Raw genomic sequence first — 14,330 nt, forward strand, 5'->3', positions numbered from 1 at the left:
GTTGTAAAATTGATAGTGTGTGCAGTGGAATAAAAGAAACAAGAAACAAAATTTATGAGGTTCCTCTACTGTCAGTGTGACTGGAGTATGTCCTCGGAGCAGCAGTGATGCTTTCATTTATAATTTAGAATAATAAGAGTACAAAATAACTCTCTCTATTCTCTCCTCTCCTTTTTCTCTCTTTTCTCCCTTCCTCTTCCGTGAACTTCTTACTTTGATGTTGTGTGGAGTTTGTATTTATATAGAAATAGGAGTCGTAGGAGGCAAGCTTCAGTAGACAGTAGAAGGGCAACTTGCCCATTATTTAATTATTTGAGTGGACATCTACTGTACTACAACACAATTCATGTATTCCATAACTAATGATTTCTCTCTCCTCGAAAAATATGGTTACCCTCTCTCTTTCTCTCTCTCTCTCTCTCTCTCTCTGTTTATGCAAGTGAAGTATTGAAGTCGTTTGGCCAAGGGGAAAATAAACTTCGTTTTAAATATTCATAATTGTGCCCTAATACTGCATGGAAAAACAGGCAAGAACTTATAAAAAAATTATGGAAAATTGTCTATCAGAAAGTTAAAGATCATTTCCCTAATCCTATGTTCAAGTAATAATGTTTTGTCCATTAATTTTTTTAATTATGTTAAAATTTCTGAAGTGCATAAATATTCTGCTATTTGATCAGGACAGTGAGAAGAAGAAGAAGAATGAATCCCTTGAAAAGATCAGTGATATTTCATCCATCCGAAGGGTTTGAGTTGTTTGATTCCAACTTCTTCAAAGATGAAAAGGTATTTAAGTAAATCCCTAATCTGGGTGTTGCTCACATGCCTAATTAATAGTAATATTAATTATTATTTACTGTTAATTCTGTATTATTATCTGCTTAATTTAGATGCTGGAGATTGTTAAGGGTGCAAAAGAGTTCAATATCCCCACAATCAGAGCCAACAGAAAGCTAGTTGGTTATGTCAATGGAGGATTGCAGGACCCTTCTGCTTTGATTTTCGTTCCGGATTGGGGTAATGAAAAATCACAGCCCTTGAGCACAAAGTTCAATTATCCTTCTCTATCCGGCATTTATAGAACAAAAAATGATGATGATATCGCCTTCATGACTATAAGTTCGACTTTTCGTAGCTGTTGTTACGAAATTGAGTAAATCACTTCACATTCTTGTTCGTTGTGTGTGTCATTGTTTACTATTGTGTTCTCCATCGTGTACGTGTTTATGTTTTGGCACTTACTCTTTCTAGGAGCAGCTGTGTCTGATTGTTTATATTGTGTTCTCGATTGTGCTTATATCGTTTTGCACTTGTAGTTGTTATTAGGAAACTCGAGTGAACCACATTAAATTCTCATGTAGTTGTTTATGTAATTGTTAACTTTTGTGTTCTCAATCACGTTTATATTGTCTTGCAATAATAGTTGTTGTTACGAAATTAAGTGAATCATGTTGAATCCTTATGTCAAGTATGTGTGTGTGTGTGTGTGATTGTTTAGTTTTGTGTTCATGATCGCATTCATATCATTTTTCACTTGTAGCTATTGTTGTGAATTGGACTAAACCACATTAAATTGTTGTGTCATTGTGTGTGAATACTAAATTTTGTGTTCTTGATCATGTTTATTTTGTTTTGCAGTTGTCTTTGTAGGAGATCAAGGACCCGACATCTGAAAAGTCATTCTTTTTTGCTTCTGCCCCTCTCGCTTTCCCACACATTTACACAATGTGCATGATATATATAGAGCCGGTTTTTAGGGAGTGCAACCGGTTCTATTGCACAGGGCCCTAAAATTTTGGGGGCTACCAAAAATATTTTTTTATTGAATATAATAATATATAAAATAATATTATATAAAAATAATATATAGAAATACTAATTAAATCATAAAATATATTTATAAAAATCTGATGGGCCCTAAAAGCCTTGAAATTTGTATGCAAATTATATAAAATAATAATTAACAAAGGGCAAAGCTAATCTAGCAAAAAAAAAAGAAAAAGGGCAAAGCTAATCAATTAAAAGTGGAGAACTCCACTGACCGAGGCAAACAATTCAGAGATTCAGACTTCTTCTCTCAAGCCAAAGTCTAATCACTGCTTCCTTTTTTATTTTATTTTTTCCTTCTTTCACACCAGACTATTAGAGCACCAGAAGTTAGAATTTTAGACGTTGTCGCCAGTGTCCCAGTCTACTTCCCATTCTTTCTTCGTCCCATTGTTATATTTCCCACAAATTATTAAACCCTAATTTATAAATTTATGAAATTGAAGAGAAACTTCCGAATCATGAAGACAATTCAACTGATCAGAGCGATGTAGACTTCGATCAAAGTAAGATATTTACTAATTTAAGTATATTGACTTGAAATTTGAAGATTCGGGTATTTCTCATCTATAATGATTTTTTTTTCTTTTGTACTTTTCAGGGCAAAATCAAGAGAAAATGAGTCATAAAAAATCGCTAGACACACACATTACGGACTATCAGGTTTCATTATTCATACTTACCATAATTTTATTGTGATCATATTTGAGATATAAAAGATGGCTTATAAGAAATGCTCCTTTTATGAATTTCGCATAGGACCCCTGAAATCTCAGAGACGACCCTGGATATATATCTTGAATAATGAGCATATATCAGGTTCTTGAATTAGGAGAGCTAATAGTCGAAGCAAATTACGTCTGTGGAGCTTACCAGAATTTTTATGCAAAGATTGAAAAAGTAATGAGAGTACTGAGCTTTAAGACTTAGCTTCATATGTTTGTTGAAATATTCTAGAACTTTGTACCTTGATACATTGTGGAAGGAAAACACCAGGTACAATCCTGTTCTTGAGGCTGCGGTTACCTATACTGAAGAATCAGCAAACCAGCAAGCAAAAGACGCTGATAAATTGCTTGCCCGAGAAGTTTATTTGGGTATGATTGTTTTTCTGAATATTTTAATTACAAACTGTCACGTTTCCTACCCTTCGAAATTTGGTATTTAGTTTAGAAAAATCATCTCGAGTAATCTCAGAGTTCCGGGCAGCAATGTGGTGAACCAAAATTACATAATGATTTCTTCTTTAGGTCCTCTCCACGGGATTCATTATGGATTGAAGGACATAATCTCAGTTCCCCACTACAAAACAACATGGGGTTCTACAACTTTCAAAGATCAGGTTCTTGACACCAAAGCCTGGGTGTACAAGAGGTGATAAACCATTAATGAATCACATGCGAATTAAGTTTGTTAAGTGGCATTTTATTACGTACTTGTTTATTTCTGAAAAAAAATTTGTATAGGTTGAAGTCTGCTGTAGCAGTTCTTGTCACAAAGCTTGTTACTGGATTACTAGCATACGATGACATCTGGTTTGGTGGTAGGACAAGGAACCCATGGAATATTGAGGAATTCACAACAAGTTCATCATCCGGTCCTGCTGCCTGCACCCCAGCTGGTGCGTTTCAAATTGAAAGCTGCTCCGATTTTTCATTCCCTGCATCTGTTCCCAGCATTTTTATTTTGTATGATTTGAACATATTTGAGAAGCATCCAAGGGTGCTCTTGTTTATAATCATAAACTGACAAAGTTGGGAGAGTTTTGAGGAAACTTGGAATGTCTGTTGCTTTAAACAAGAACCTTTTACAGGTATGGTGCTGTTTGCAATTGGATCCGAAACAGTTGGTTCCATGACTTTACCTACAGCTCATTGTGGTGTGGTAGGCTTGCGTCCAACATTTGGTTCTGTTGGTCGAACCGGTGTCATGAGCTTATCTGAAAGCTTGATATGCAACAATAATAAAACATTTGACCAAGATTTTATTCTTTAATTTGAAAATTTGAAGTAATAATATATCCAAAACCTTAATCTTTTGTCGGGTTACAGACTTAACCGAGTAATAAGATCTGATTTTGGATTTGTTTTATCAGGATAAGCTTGGTCCTGTCTGTAGAAGTGCTGTTGTTTTGGATGCTATTAGAGGAAATGACTCGAATTACCTCTCATCAAGAGACATCCTCCTTGAGGATCATTTCTTAGTGGACATAACAAAGCTTACTGTCGGATATGTTGACGATGCTGAGATGGAGGTTTGTGGTCCGATTGTAAATTGTATCATTGAGTTTTGATTAACTCATTTAACTTGATCATTGTGTAAAATTATTTGATGGTGTCCCTAAGTTGTTCATGTTCTTGAATCGAAAGGCGTTAGTATGGTCCCTTTTAAACTCAACTATACCGTTGACTTTGTACAAGGCATTGTAAATTTTGCGATGGACGTGGATATGTTGGCTCACTTTGATGAGTGGCAGCGGTCCAGGAAGGATGATGATTACAAATCTCAAAGCCAATGGCCTCCTGAACTACATCGTGCCCGCATATTTCCAGCAGTTGACTATATTCAGGTATTTTGTCTACATGTCATGACTTATATATAGTTGTTTGTGCTTAAGGTCATTCTAGTGTAATTCCAATCGTTAAACTTAATTACAACGTTAGATTAATTAATCGGTTTATAATCTTATTTTGTTGATTTGGGATATTTAACTACTACATAATGATTGTTTCTAGACACAAAGAGCACTTTATAGATTTGAGATAATTAACCGATGCATAATGTTGAATGATTGTTTCTGGGCATAGAGGGCAAGGGGAAGACTGATTCGAGAAGTGAGAGACAGTTTTTCTGTTGATGCCTTCATTGGCAATGCAGCTGATTGGGAGAGAGTTTGTATGGGAAACCTAGTAGGGATGCCTGTAATTGTTGTTCCAACAGGATTTACCAATATATCTGATCCCCCTTGCAGCAATTGTCTTCGAAAAATAGCAATGACCACTGGCATTTACCTCCCCCTCATCAGGATCACATCGTGTGTTTCCAGTTATCTTGGGGTCCTAACTTTCAAATGCATAATTTGCAATACAATGTTTTTAGAAACAACTTATAATTATTTTAAAAGCACATCCAAATGAGCCTTTAATTATTTGTAACATATTTTCGTGTGTAGGCTCTAGCATTGGCAATGGCATACCAATCTGTGACGGACCACCATAAAAAATGACCTCCGATCGATGATCTTGGACCAAATGACTCGATTTCGATTCCACCCAAAGTTGCATGATCTCCCACCGTTGAATATTTTTTGGTCACGTTTATCTTCATTCCTACTTTACAACTCATATGATGGGGAAAAAAAGGTCCATAAAGTATGGGTTGATGTGTCTAATCTTATATTTGATGAAACAGTCCCTGGTTTAAGCTGAATTTATACTAATGGAATTTCTTTTAAATTATGATAAAATTAATTCATGTTCACAATGTAAAATTAATGTTAATTGTCATAAAGATAAGTTTTATATTAATGTGCTCCAATATTTGAGGGGAAGGACTTACATGTTTGATGCACCTCTTTGGGCAACTAGGTTGGTTATTGACACAATATCACGTGTAAAATATCTTTACACGATATTGTGTTTAATAAGTGATGTAACAACTACGGTGGACCTGGTACATATAAATTTTGTTTGAGAATACTTTTGGACAAAAAATGTGATTCTTTATATAAATTAAAAAAAAAACATAATAATAATAAAAACCTTTGTATTTTTGCATACTTCTCGAAAATAAATACCAAAAAGCTGAAAATTGTACCTTTGCTTTTCCTCCCACCCTGCTCTGAATTATGGGTAACACTACAGATAATAATAATAATAATGGAAAGTTTTACAGTGCTTTTTGCTCACACAAAAACAGAAGTGTATCTTTTTAAAATTTATCAAAAATTTAACAGCTTCCTAATTTTAGAAATGGACCCCTAATCAAAATTAAGCCAAAAAAGAAAAATGGAAATTAAAAGTCTCAGAGAAGTAGTACCAGATTTGCATGTGTTGCTATTTGTTACTTAAAGCAAACGAAACTCAGTTGTGCAGCAGGCCACTGTCGCCACTTGTCTTTTACCGCGGCAAAAAGTAGTAGTTCGCTAGATTTGAACCGAGAGTGGTAAGAAAGTTGTACTTCGAGTCTCTGTCAGTGTGTCCCATTGTCGCAGACTATAAAAAGGCAGATTTTCCAGGTTAAAATGGGTATGCAATTCTGTTAGCCCTGCAGCATTAAGATGGTAAAAACGGGGTTTTCCGTTTTTTGCATTAGTAAAACTTTCATTTGCAAATATTTGTAAGTTTACCCCTTTTTTTTCTTGGATTTTTCGAATGAAAGATTTTTACTTATAAGGACAACAACGATTTTTAATTTAATACAAGAAAAAAATTGTTTAGAACTCAGTTTCAAAGGAGATAAATTAACATGAGTGTGACAACAGCTGAAAAAGAATGCTGAAATCATCTCTCTTTAGAAAAGTGCAGGTCCTTTATCTATGGTTCTATGGTTAATTACGACAAGTAATCGGATCTTATACTTGTCGTTTAATTTGGTCCTCCAAACGTTGTGTCTCATTTTAATAATTTTGTCAAAAATTTTCCTAGAATTAACTACTCTCGGAATTTGACATAAAAGATTGAAGTAGGACACGTAACGTATTTAAGAGCAAACCATTATAGGATAAAGACATCTTAAGTTTTGTAAATTTAATACAAATGCAATTGTTATATTTTAAAAGGAAAGGGGAAATCTCATATCATTGGGATTCACATAGCTAGCAACAAAAAGCGAGATACTGTGTCAGAATTTATTTCTTAAATGGATTAGGATTATGATAGGTAAAAAGTTGGACGTGTGACAAATGACATTGTTGACTATGAAAATTGAGAGGGAAATGATTATCGAAACCGAGCTCAATTGAATTCACTCTTCTTAGAGGGTGACAATGAGGACTAAAGTGGGACAAATGATGTTGTTGATCATATAAAATGAGAGAGACTTGGGTCAATTAAAGTAACTCTTCTCGGGGTTGTGTTAGAGAGAATTACAGTGTGATAGATGACGTATCAAAAAGTAATCAATTACATGATAAAAGGCTAAGCTATGTAAAGTTAATACACAAAAGATAGCTATCTCGTAAAAAAAAAAAGGAAATCCTTGAATCTTTAGAAAAACCTACATAACAATAAAAGGTGAGATAACGTGTCAAAATTTATTTCTTAGGCGAATCATGATTACCAATCACTTAGATAAAAGTTTGCTTCTATATGATGTAACCAAAATAAAATTCTTGTATTGCTTATTAGTGCTTTGCTTTTTCCCTTTTGTAGTTTTTGGGCTTTACGTTACGTTTTATTACTTGCTTGCGTTCATCGTTAGTAAAATAAAACGGGTATATTATGTGAAAAATACATACGCCTATTTTACGATAACTTCGTTAAAAAAATAATTTTGAAAATCGGTCATTTTTCTTAAAATTTCAATTTATTTATTTTTTTCATTAATATGTTACAATAAGCATAGAATCCATGATTTTTATATGTTTTATTAAAAAAATGTCAAAATGAACGTGTATTAATACTTACGTTCGCATATAATACATGTATAGTACTTTGAAGTTATAAAACATGCAACTTAATGAATCTTTCAAATGTGTACGAAAAACAAAAATAAGTTAAAAAAATATGTTGATACGAGTATAATACATGAATTTACTAACAATGTTAGTGTTTGTTGAGTATATATACAAAAGTTGTGACGTCTTTTATTAAATAATGGGTTAAAATTAAATTCCATCGAGGAGAGGAGGACAAGGGATGCCAAAATTATGACATAAGAAAAGTGGGCCGTTTAATTTGTCCTAATCCGTGTCAGAACCTTTTGGGATTAGAGTTTACATCCAGATAGATTCTGTAATTCCACATTTCCCCTCTCAAAATAACTAATTACCTAATTAGTAATAATCCGAAATGGAAAGGGTAAGAAATTTAAACCGCCGTGGCATTTGGGTAATTTCGATACAAAACGCGGGGTATAAATATAAACGTATTGCTGGATGCAGAGCTCGCCATCGTTCCCCTATATATGCAACGCTTCTGAAAGCCATTGCGAAATATCTTCTCTCTCTGTTTCGATTTCGTCTTGATCCCGCCGCTCGACGACGCCGTTTCGACGACCCCAAGGATCCGATAAAACGCGTCAGTCCGGATAGATCCGAATAGCCTGATCCGATCCAGCTTGGTAATCTCTCTTTCCATCGCATTCGCAGATCTCTCTGGCTTGAAATTTTTGCTTCGGATCATTTAATCGGATTGTTATTGTTTGCATTACGCGGAATTAAGAAGATTCGAGGGAAAACTGTTTGGTTTTGCAATCTGCGATTGATTGATAGATCTTGTGACTCGAATGGTTAATTCTGCTGTTTTTTGTCATGTCGTATTCGATATGTCGTTGTCGTATTGATGCATGTCATTGTTGGTGTGGGATTTGGATCTGAATGTTGACGTTCTGGTTCGGATTTGATTGTTGGTGTTTGTAAAGATTGTGGCTTTGCATGTTGGGTTGGAGAGATATTTAGTGTTAACAGAGATTTGGTGATTAAATTTAATTGGGTTGTGGCTTTTTTGAAGATTAATTGGGTTGTGTTGTTTGTAATTTAATTGGGTTTTTGTTGATGGGTTTATTTGGATTTTGGTGGTGTAGATCTCGATCAAAATTTTAGAAGGCTGTTGAGATGGCTTCATCAACAGCTTCCACAGGATGGTACAGAGGGAGAGTGAAGGCTGTGCCTTCAGGGGACTCCTTGGTCGTCATGGCCCTCACAGCCAACAAGGCCGGACCTCCACCCGAAAGAACCATCACTCTGTCGTCACTTATGGCTCCGAAACTGGTAAAATGAATAACATCCCTTGTCTTTCATCTACCTATGTATTTTTATTTGGTCTTTGCATTGAATTGTTGTAAATTCTTGGTCTTTTCCAGCATTTGAGAATTAGAAATTTATAATAACAGATTATGGTTCTGTTTTAGCTTAATTTTTTGCTATTGATCACGGAGTAGTTTTTTAATGTTTTTTTTTGCTATTGTGATGTTTTTATTGCTAGGCTCGTAGAGATGGCCAGGATGAACCATTTGCATGGGGCAGCAGGGAGTTTCTGAGGAAACTCTGCATAGGAAAGGTGCTTATTTTATATACGTTCTTGTGCTTTATTTTCTCAATACTAGTCATCTTTGATAATTATGTGCATGATGCATCCACCTCATTATATTTTTCAAACAGGAGGTGGCTTTCAGAGTGGACTATGTTGTACAACAGATAGGGCGGGAATTCGGCTCGGTTTTCCTTGGTGACAAGAATCTTGCCATGCTGGTTGTTGCTGAAGGCTGGGCAAAGGTAGTTATCTTTTTATTTCTATTGGTTGCTGATTTTTTATTTAATGTTTATTTCCAATGGCTGTAAGCTGAATCCTGTTTGTGCAGGTCAAGGAGGGTAAGCAAGGTCCACAGAAAGCAGAAGCGAGTCCTTACATTGCAGAGCTGCTACGTCTCCAAGAGCAAGCTAGGACTGAGGGCCTTGGTCTTCATAGCAAGGTTTGCACTCAAATTCTTTCCCTCCTTTTTTCTTATATTGTACATCTAACATGTTGCAGTATGTTGAAAGTTGACGTCAAACTCGTTCTGTATTTGAGGACATGAAGCATGATTATTTTGTTGATAATTACAGGTTCCTGGTGCTGGTGAAGCATCCAAAAGGAATCTACCTCCCTCTGCTATTGGGAATGCAAGCAACTTAGATGCTGTGAGTCTGTTGGCTGAAAATAAAGGCAGGTCAATGGAATGTATTGTCGAGCAGGTTCGTGATGGAAGCACAGTTAGGGCCTACTTGCTTCCGGATTTTCAGTTTGTCCAAGTATTCGTTGCAGGAATTCAGGTATGCATTCTTTCTTCAATCTGGACACATACGTATAAGATATTGTTCTTATCTGATTTTTACTCAGAGAAAGTAATAACATGTATATATAACATAATTTCTCTCTTCCAATTAGGCCCCATCAGTGGGAAGGAGACCTGTTACATCAGACATTGTTTCTGAACCAGAAACAACTTCCAATAAAACAAATGGAGATGTTTCTTCTGAACCTCGAGCCCCTCTAACTTCTGCTCAAAGGATTTTAGCTTCAACAGCATCGTCTGTTGAAGTTTCTGCTGATCCATATGCATTGGAAGCTAAACATTTTACAGAAATTCGTGTGTTGCATAGAGATGTAAGCAACTTTCTATTGTAGGTTATCTTGGACATTGTTATTACAATCTTATCAATATTGTGATCGATTTATAGGTCCGCATCGTTCTGGAAGGCAATGACAAGTTCAGTAATTTGATTGGGTCAGTATATTACTCTGATGGGGACTCGGCAAAAGACTTGGCCCTTGAGCTTGTTGAAAATGTAAGAGCTTAAACTGTGTAGTTATTTCAAATTTAACATTATCGATGACTAATGTTTTCCTATCCCTGACTGTTGAAATATTTTATGGCTTGCTTTCAATCTTTCCATGCAGCTTCTTGCATGCTCTATTGTCAGATTGTAAATCTCTTATCCCCTCTCTCAGGCCCATATCTAGGGCATACTGACAATATTCAAACCTTTTGTTTAGGGTTATGCAAAGTACGTTGAATGGAGTGCAACCATGTTGGAAGACGATGTGAAGCGGCGGCTGAAGACTGCAGAGCTTCAAGCGAAAAAAAGCAAGTTGAGGATTTGGACAAACTACACACCCCCACCTACAAATTCAAAGGCAATTCATAACCAGAATTTCACAGGAAAGGTAGTATGGAATGTTAGTTATGGTTATGTATGTTTATCACAACATAATGATTTGTCCTATAATATGTACTTATGTAATTGATTTTTCTTTCTTCCAGGTTGTGGAGGTTGTAAGCGGGGACTGCGTGATTGTTGCTGATGATTCTGTTCCATTTGGCAGTCCACTAGCAGAGAGGCGAGTTAATCTTTCAAGTATTAGGTGTCCGAAAATGGGCAATCCTCGTAGGGAAGAAAAGCCAGCTCCATATGCCCGTGAAGCCAAAGAGTTCCTGAGAACACGCCTTATTGGACGTCAAGTATGAGATTAGTTTTGATTCACTGTTTTCTTCATCATAGAAGTCTCTCTTTTAATTTCAAATTAATTCAATATATTTCCATTTCTCATGTTCTGTAGGTAAATGTTCAAATGGAGTATTCAAGGAAGGTCGTCCCTGGAGAGGGAGCTGCACCTACTTCTGGACCTGCCGATTCGAGGGTAATGGATTTTGGAACAGTTTTCCTTGCATCTCCTACTAAGGCTGAGGGTGATGACGCCCCAGCACCTGCTTCATCTGCGCCTGCCAGTCAGCAGGCTGGTGTGAATGTTGCTGAGTTGGTGGTTTCACGTGGCTTTGGCACTGTTATTAGACATCGAGATTTTGAGGAGAGATCAAACTATTATGATGCCCTTATGACGGCAGAAACACGTGCTACTGCTGGAAAGAAAGGAATACATTCTACCAAGGAACCTCCAGTCATGCACATTACAGACTTGACAGTGGTGAGCAATAAAATTATTCAGTCATTCCTTACTTAATTGATGTGTCTTAACTGTCGGTATACAATTTCACTCATTCCTTAATTGATGTTGTCTTTAACAGGCATCAGCAAAGAAAGCCAGGGACTTCTTTCCATTCTTACAGAAAAGGAGGAAAATTCCTGCTGTTGTGGAATATGTCCTCAGTGGGCATCGTTTTAAATTATTGATTCCCAAGGAAACATGCAGCATTGCCTTCGCATTCTCTGGTGTCAGATGTCCTGGTCGTGAGGAGCCATATTCAGACGAAGCAATTGCGCTCATGAGGCGAAGAATTATGCAGAGAGATGTTGAGGTAATCTCATTTAACATTAAATTCTTGTTGCCACTTGGTTATGTTCTAGCTTTGATAAAGTTATGTCGTTTACAGATTGAAGTTGAGACTGTTGATAGAACCGGGACCTTCTTGGGATCTTTATGGGAGTCAAAGACCAATGTGGCGGTTGCCCTTGTTGAAGCTGGCCTTGCAAAATTTCAAAATTCTTTTGGCGGTGAAATCCCTGATGGGCACCTTCTTGAAAAAGCGGAGGAATCTGCAAAAAAGAAGAAACTGAAAGTATGTGAAGCAACATACCTACATTATTACAGCTGTCTTCCTGGTAACTATGCTAATTTACATTCTTTTTTTCTTTTGCAGATCTGGGAGAACTATGTTGAAGGAGAGGAGGTTCCCAACGGTTCAGCTGTTGACAACACCAAACAGAAAGAAGTGCTAAAGGTACTTGGAATGCAATTGCATTTTATTATTTCCCATTCTACGTGTTATAAAATGTTAAGTAATATCTATCATGTTCCTTACTTTCAGGTAGTGGTAACAGAGATTTTGGGAAGTGGTAAATTTTATGTTCAGACAGTTGGGGATCAGAAAATTGCCTCTATTCAGCAACAGCTTGCATCTTTGAATCTTCAAGAAGCTCCCGTAATTGGTGCTTATAATCCTAAGAAGGGTGACATTGTCCTTGCTCAGTTTAGTGCAGATAACTCTTGGAACCGCGCAATGGTGAGTTTCAACCTGAATCGTCAGTTTTATATTCCAATTGTAATAAATATTTTTAATCTTCTTGAGTTATTTTAGTCCATAAGCATACATTTTTTTCCCTATTTTCATAAAAGGCAAGTCTGATTATGTGACTTGTACACTGAGTCTGCATAATTTCAAATTATTTAATTTGTGTATTTCTTCATGCAAAGATTGTCAATGCACCTCGAGGAGCCGTGGAATCCCCTAAAGACAAGTTTGAAGTTTTCTACATAGATTATGGTAACCAAGAGGTTGTCCCTTACAGTCAGATACGGCCTCTTGACCCTTCGGTTTCCTCCGCACCTGGTCTTGCTCAATTATGCAGCCTTGCATACGTTAAAGTCCCGGGCTTGGAGGAGGACTTTGGTCAAGAAGCAGCAGAGTATTTAAGTGAGCACGCATTAAACAGTGCCAAAGAATTTAGGGCCATGATTGAGGAAAGGGATCTTTCAGGGGGGAAAGTTAAGGGTCAGGGGACCGGGCCAGTGCTTCTTGTGACTCTTGTCGCTGTGGATGCTGAGATCAGCTTGAATGCCGCCATGCTTCAGGTTTGAGTTATAGCTCTTTTTTCTATTTATTTTGAATCTCATCTTTTAAATTCTTTCCTGCTGCCCTTCACAATCCTACCCACACCAAATCTGTGTATATATGTTGTCCCTCGAGGACATCTATAATCAGTTTTACTCGGAAACAATCTGTTGTGAACTTATAAGTAATGTTTAATTTGTGATCAAGTATACAATAAAACATCGATGAATTCATGCTTCTGTCAAACAGAACCCTCATCATGTTATATAAATACGTAATGCTTGTCTGAATCTTTTTAAACTTTTTTTCGTAATGTCTTTCTGAATGTCATCTGTTTAAATTTGTGAAATTTTCAGGAAGGACTTGCAAGGCTAGAGAAAATGAAGAAACGTGAAACCAAGGAGAGGAAGACAGCAATCGAGAACTTGGAAAAGTTTCAGGAAGAAGCAAGGACTGATAGGCGGGGGATGTGGCGCTACGGAGACATCCAGTCCGATGATGAGGACGTTCCTCCGGTTAGGAAGGCCGCTGCTGGCAAGCGATGAATATACAGTAATAGTGACGGAGGATAAGTTAAAAAAACAACTCCGGCGTAAGACAAGTTTAATTTATAGCATATATCATATGCTTTTCAGAGTAAGAGAGGAAAAGAAAGAAGAAAAAAGGAACGTTATGTTGTTGCAGTTAAGTTTTGTTTCCGGTCTGCGGATTGTCTGTTTTTTTGGATGAGAGGGAACAATTTTTTTGCAAAATTCGAATAAGGTAAAACTCTACCCCATGTGTTGTTCAGTCTCTCTTTTGAGACCAGCATAGACAATTTTGTCTGTCCGCCAAAAGCTTAACCTTTAATTAGTGTCTTGTATTTATAAATTTTTTTCGGTATACAACGATACATTTCGAAAAAGCTTTCCTGCAGCAAACATTAACCGTTTCGAGCTGTTTGCGTGTGGCCTTTATTATTGGTTGTTTATTATTGATCGACGTGTGTTAAGTTTACAACAATGAAGGTTAAGGAGTGTCAAGTTTGTCAACCTATGTGAATGAATGATAAAAGTTACACAGAGCCACGACCCACAGCTTCAACTATTTACCGAATGCGTTAGTGAGATTGGTTGATTGTGTTCGAATACAACGCTGTGTTATCGGTGATATACCATCGAACATCCAATTGCTCATATTTTTTGTCGGCGTCCTGTATTAATGAGAAGACGTTGCCAAGAAAATTTTTATTGTGACTGGAATACGGGTGGTATGCATGTGTTTTCATACATGAAAAATTTTATTTTTAAGTT

The 14,330-nt window shown here is 36.5% G+C and overlaps 1 protein-coding gene and 1 pseudogene across 1 annotated transcript; both read left to right on the forward strand.

The window, feature by feature from the left end:
• The first annotated feature begins 890 nt into the window (after window positions 1–890).
• LOC103962681 lies at window positions 891–5,113 on the forward strand (annotated as a pseudogene).
• Window positions 5,114–7,951: 2,838 nt separating this feature from the next.
• On the forward strand, window positions 7,952–13,811 carry LOC103962653 (ribonuclease TUDOR 2). Its single transcript, XM_009375397.3, has 17 exons — window positions 7,952–8,109; window positions 8,572–8,758; window positions 8,973–9,047; window positions 9,149–9,262; window positions 9,349–9,459; window positions 9,593–9,799; window positions 9,915–10,133; window positions 10,208–10,315; window positions 10,524–10,694; window positions 10,792–10,989; window positions 11,088–11,453; window positions 11,554–11,784; window positions 11,860–12,045; window positions 12,127–12,207; window positions 12,295–12,489; window positions 12,681–13,058; window positions 13,395–13,811. The coding sequence occupies exons 2-17, from the start codon at window positions 8,603–8,605 to the stop codon at window positions 13,581–13,583; spliced, it is 2,985 nt and encodes a 994-aa protein (XP_009373672.2). The 5' UTR covers window positions 7,952–8,109; window positions 8,572–8,602; the 3' UTR covers window positions 13,584–13,811.
• The last annotated feature ends 519 nt before the right edge of the window (window positions 13,812–14,330 follow it).

This window comes from the organism of the source record quoted next, unplaced genomic scaffold, assembly GCF_019419815.1.
Source record: "Pyrus x bretschneideri cultivar Hongxiangsu unplaced genomic scaffold, Pyrus_bretschneideri_v1 Contig42, whole genome shotgun sequence".
NCBI lineage: Eukaryota > Viridiplantae > Streptophyta > Magnoliopsida > Rosales > Rosaceae > Pyrus > Pyrus x bretschneideri.

What these genes read in the sequence shown, in the direction of transcription:
- LOC103962653 (XM_009375397.3), top strand. Translation starts at nt 8,603, where the DNA reads ATGGCTTCATCAACAGCTTCCACAGGATGGTACAGAGGGAGAGTGAAG. An exon ending in TTGCTGAAGGCTGGGCAAAG is followed by an intron (nt 9,263 to 9,348) that starts GTAGTTATCTTT and finishes CTGTTTGTGCAG; the next exon opens with GTCAAGGAGGGTAAGCAAGG. An exon ending in AACAGAAAGAAGTGCTAAAG is followed by an intron (nt 12,208 to 12,294) that starts GTACTTGGAATG and finishes CCTTACTTTCAG; the next exon opens with GTAGTGGTAACAGAGATTTT.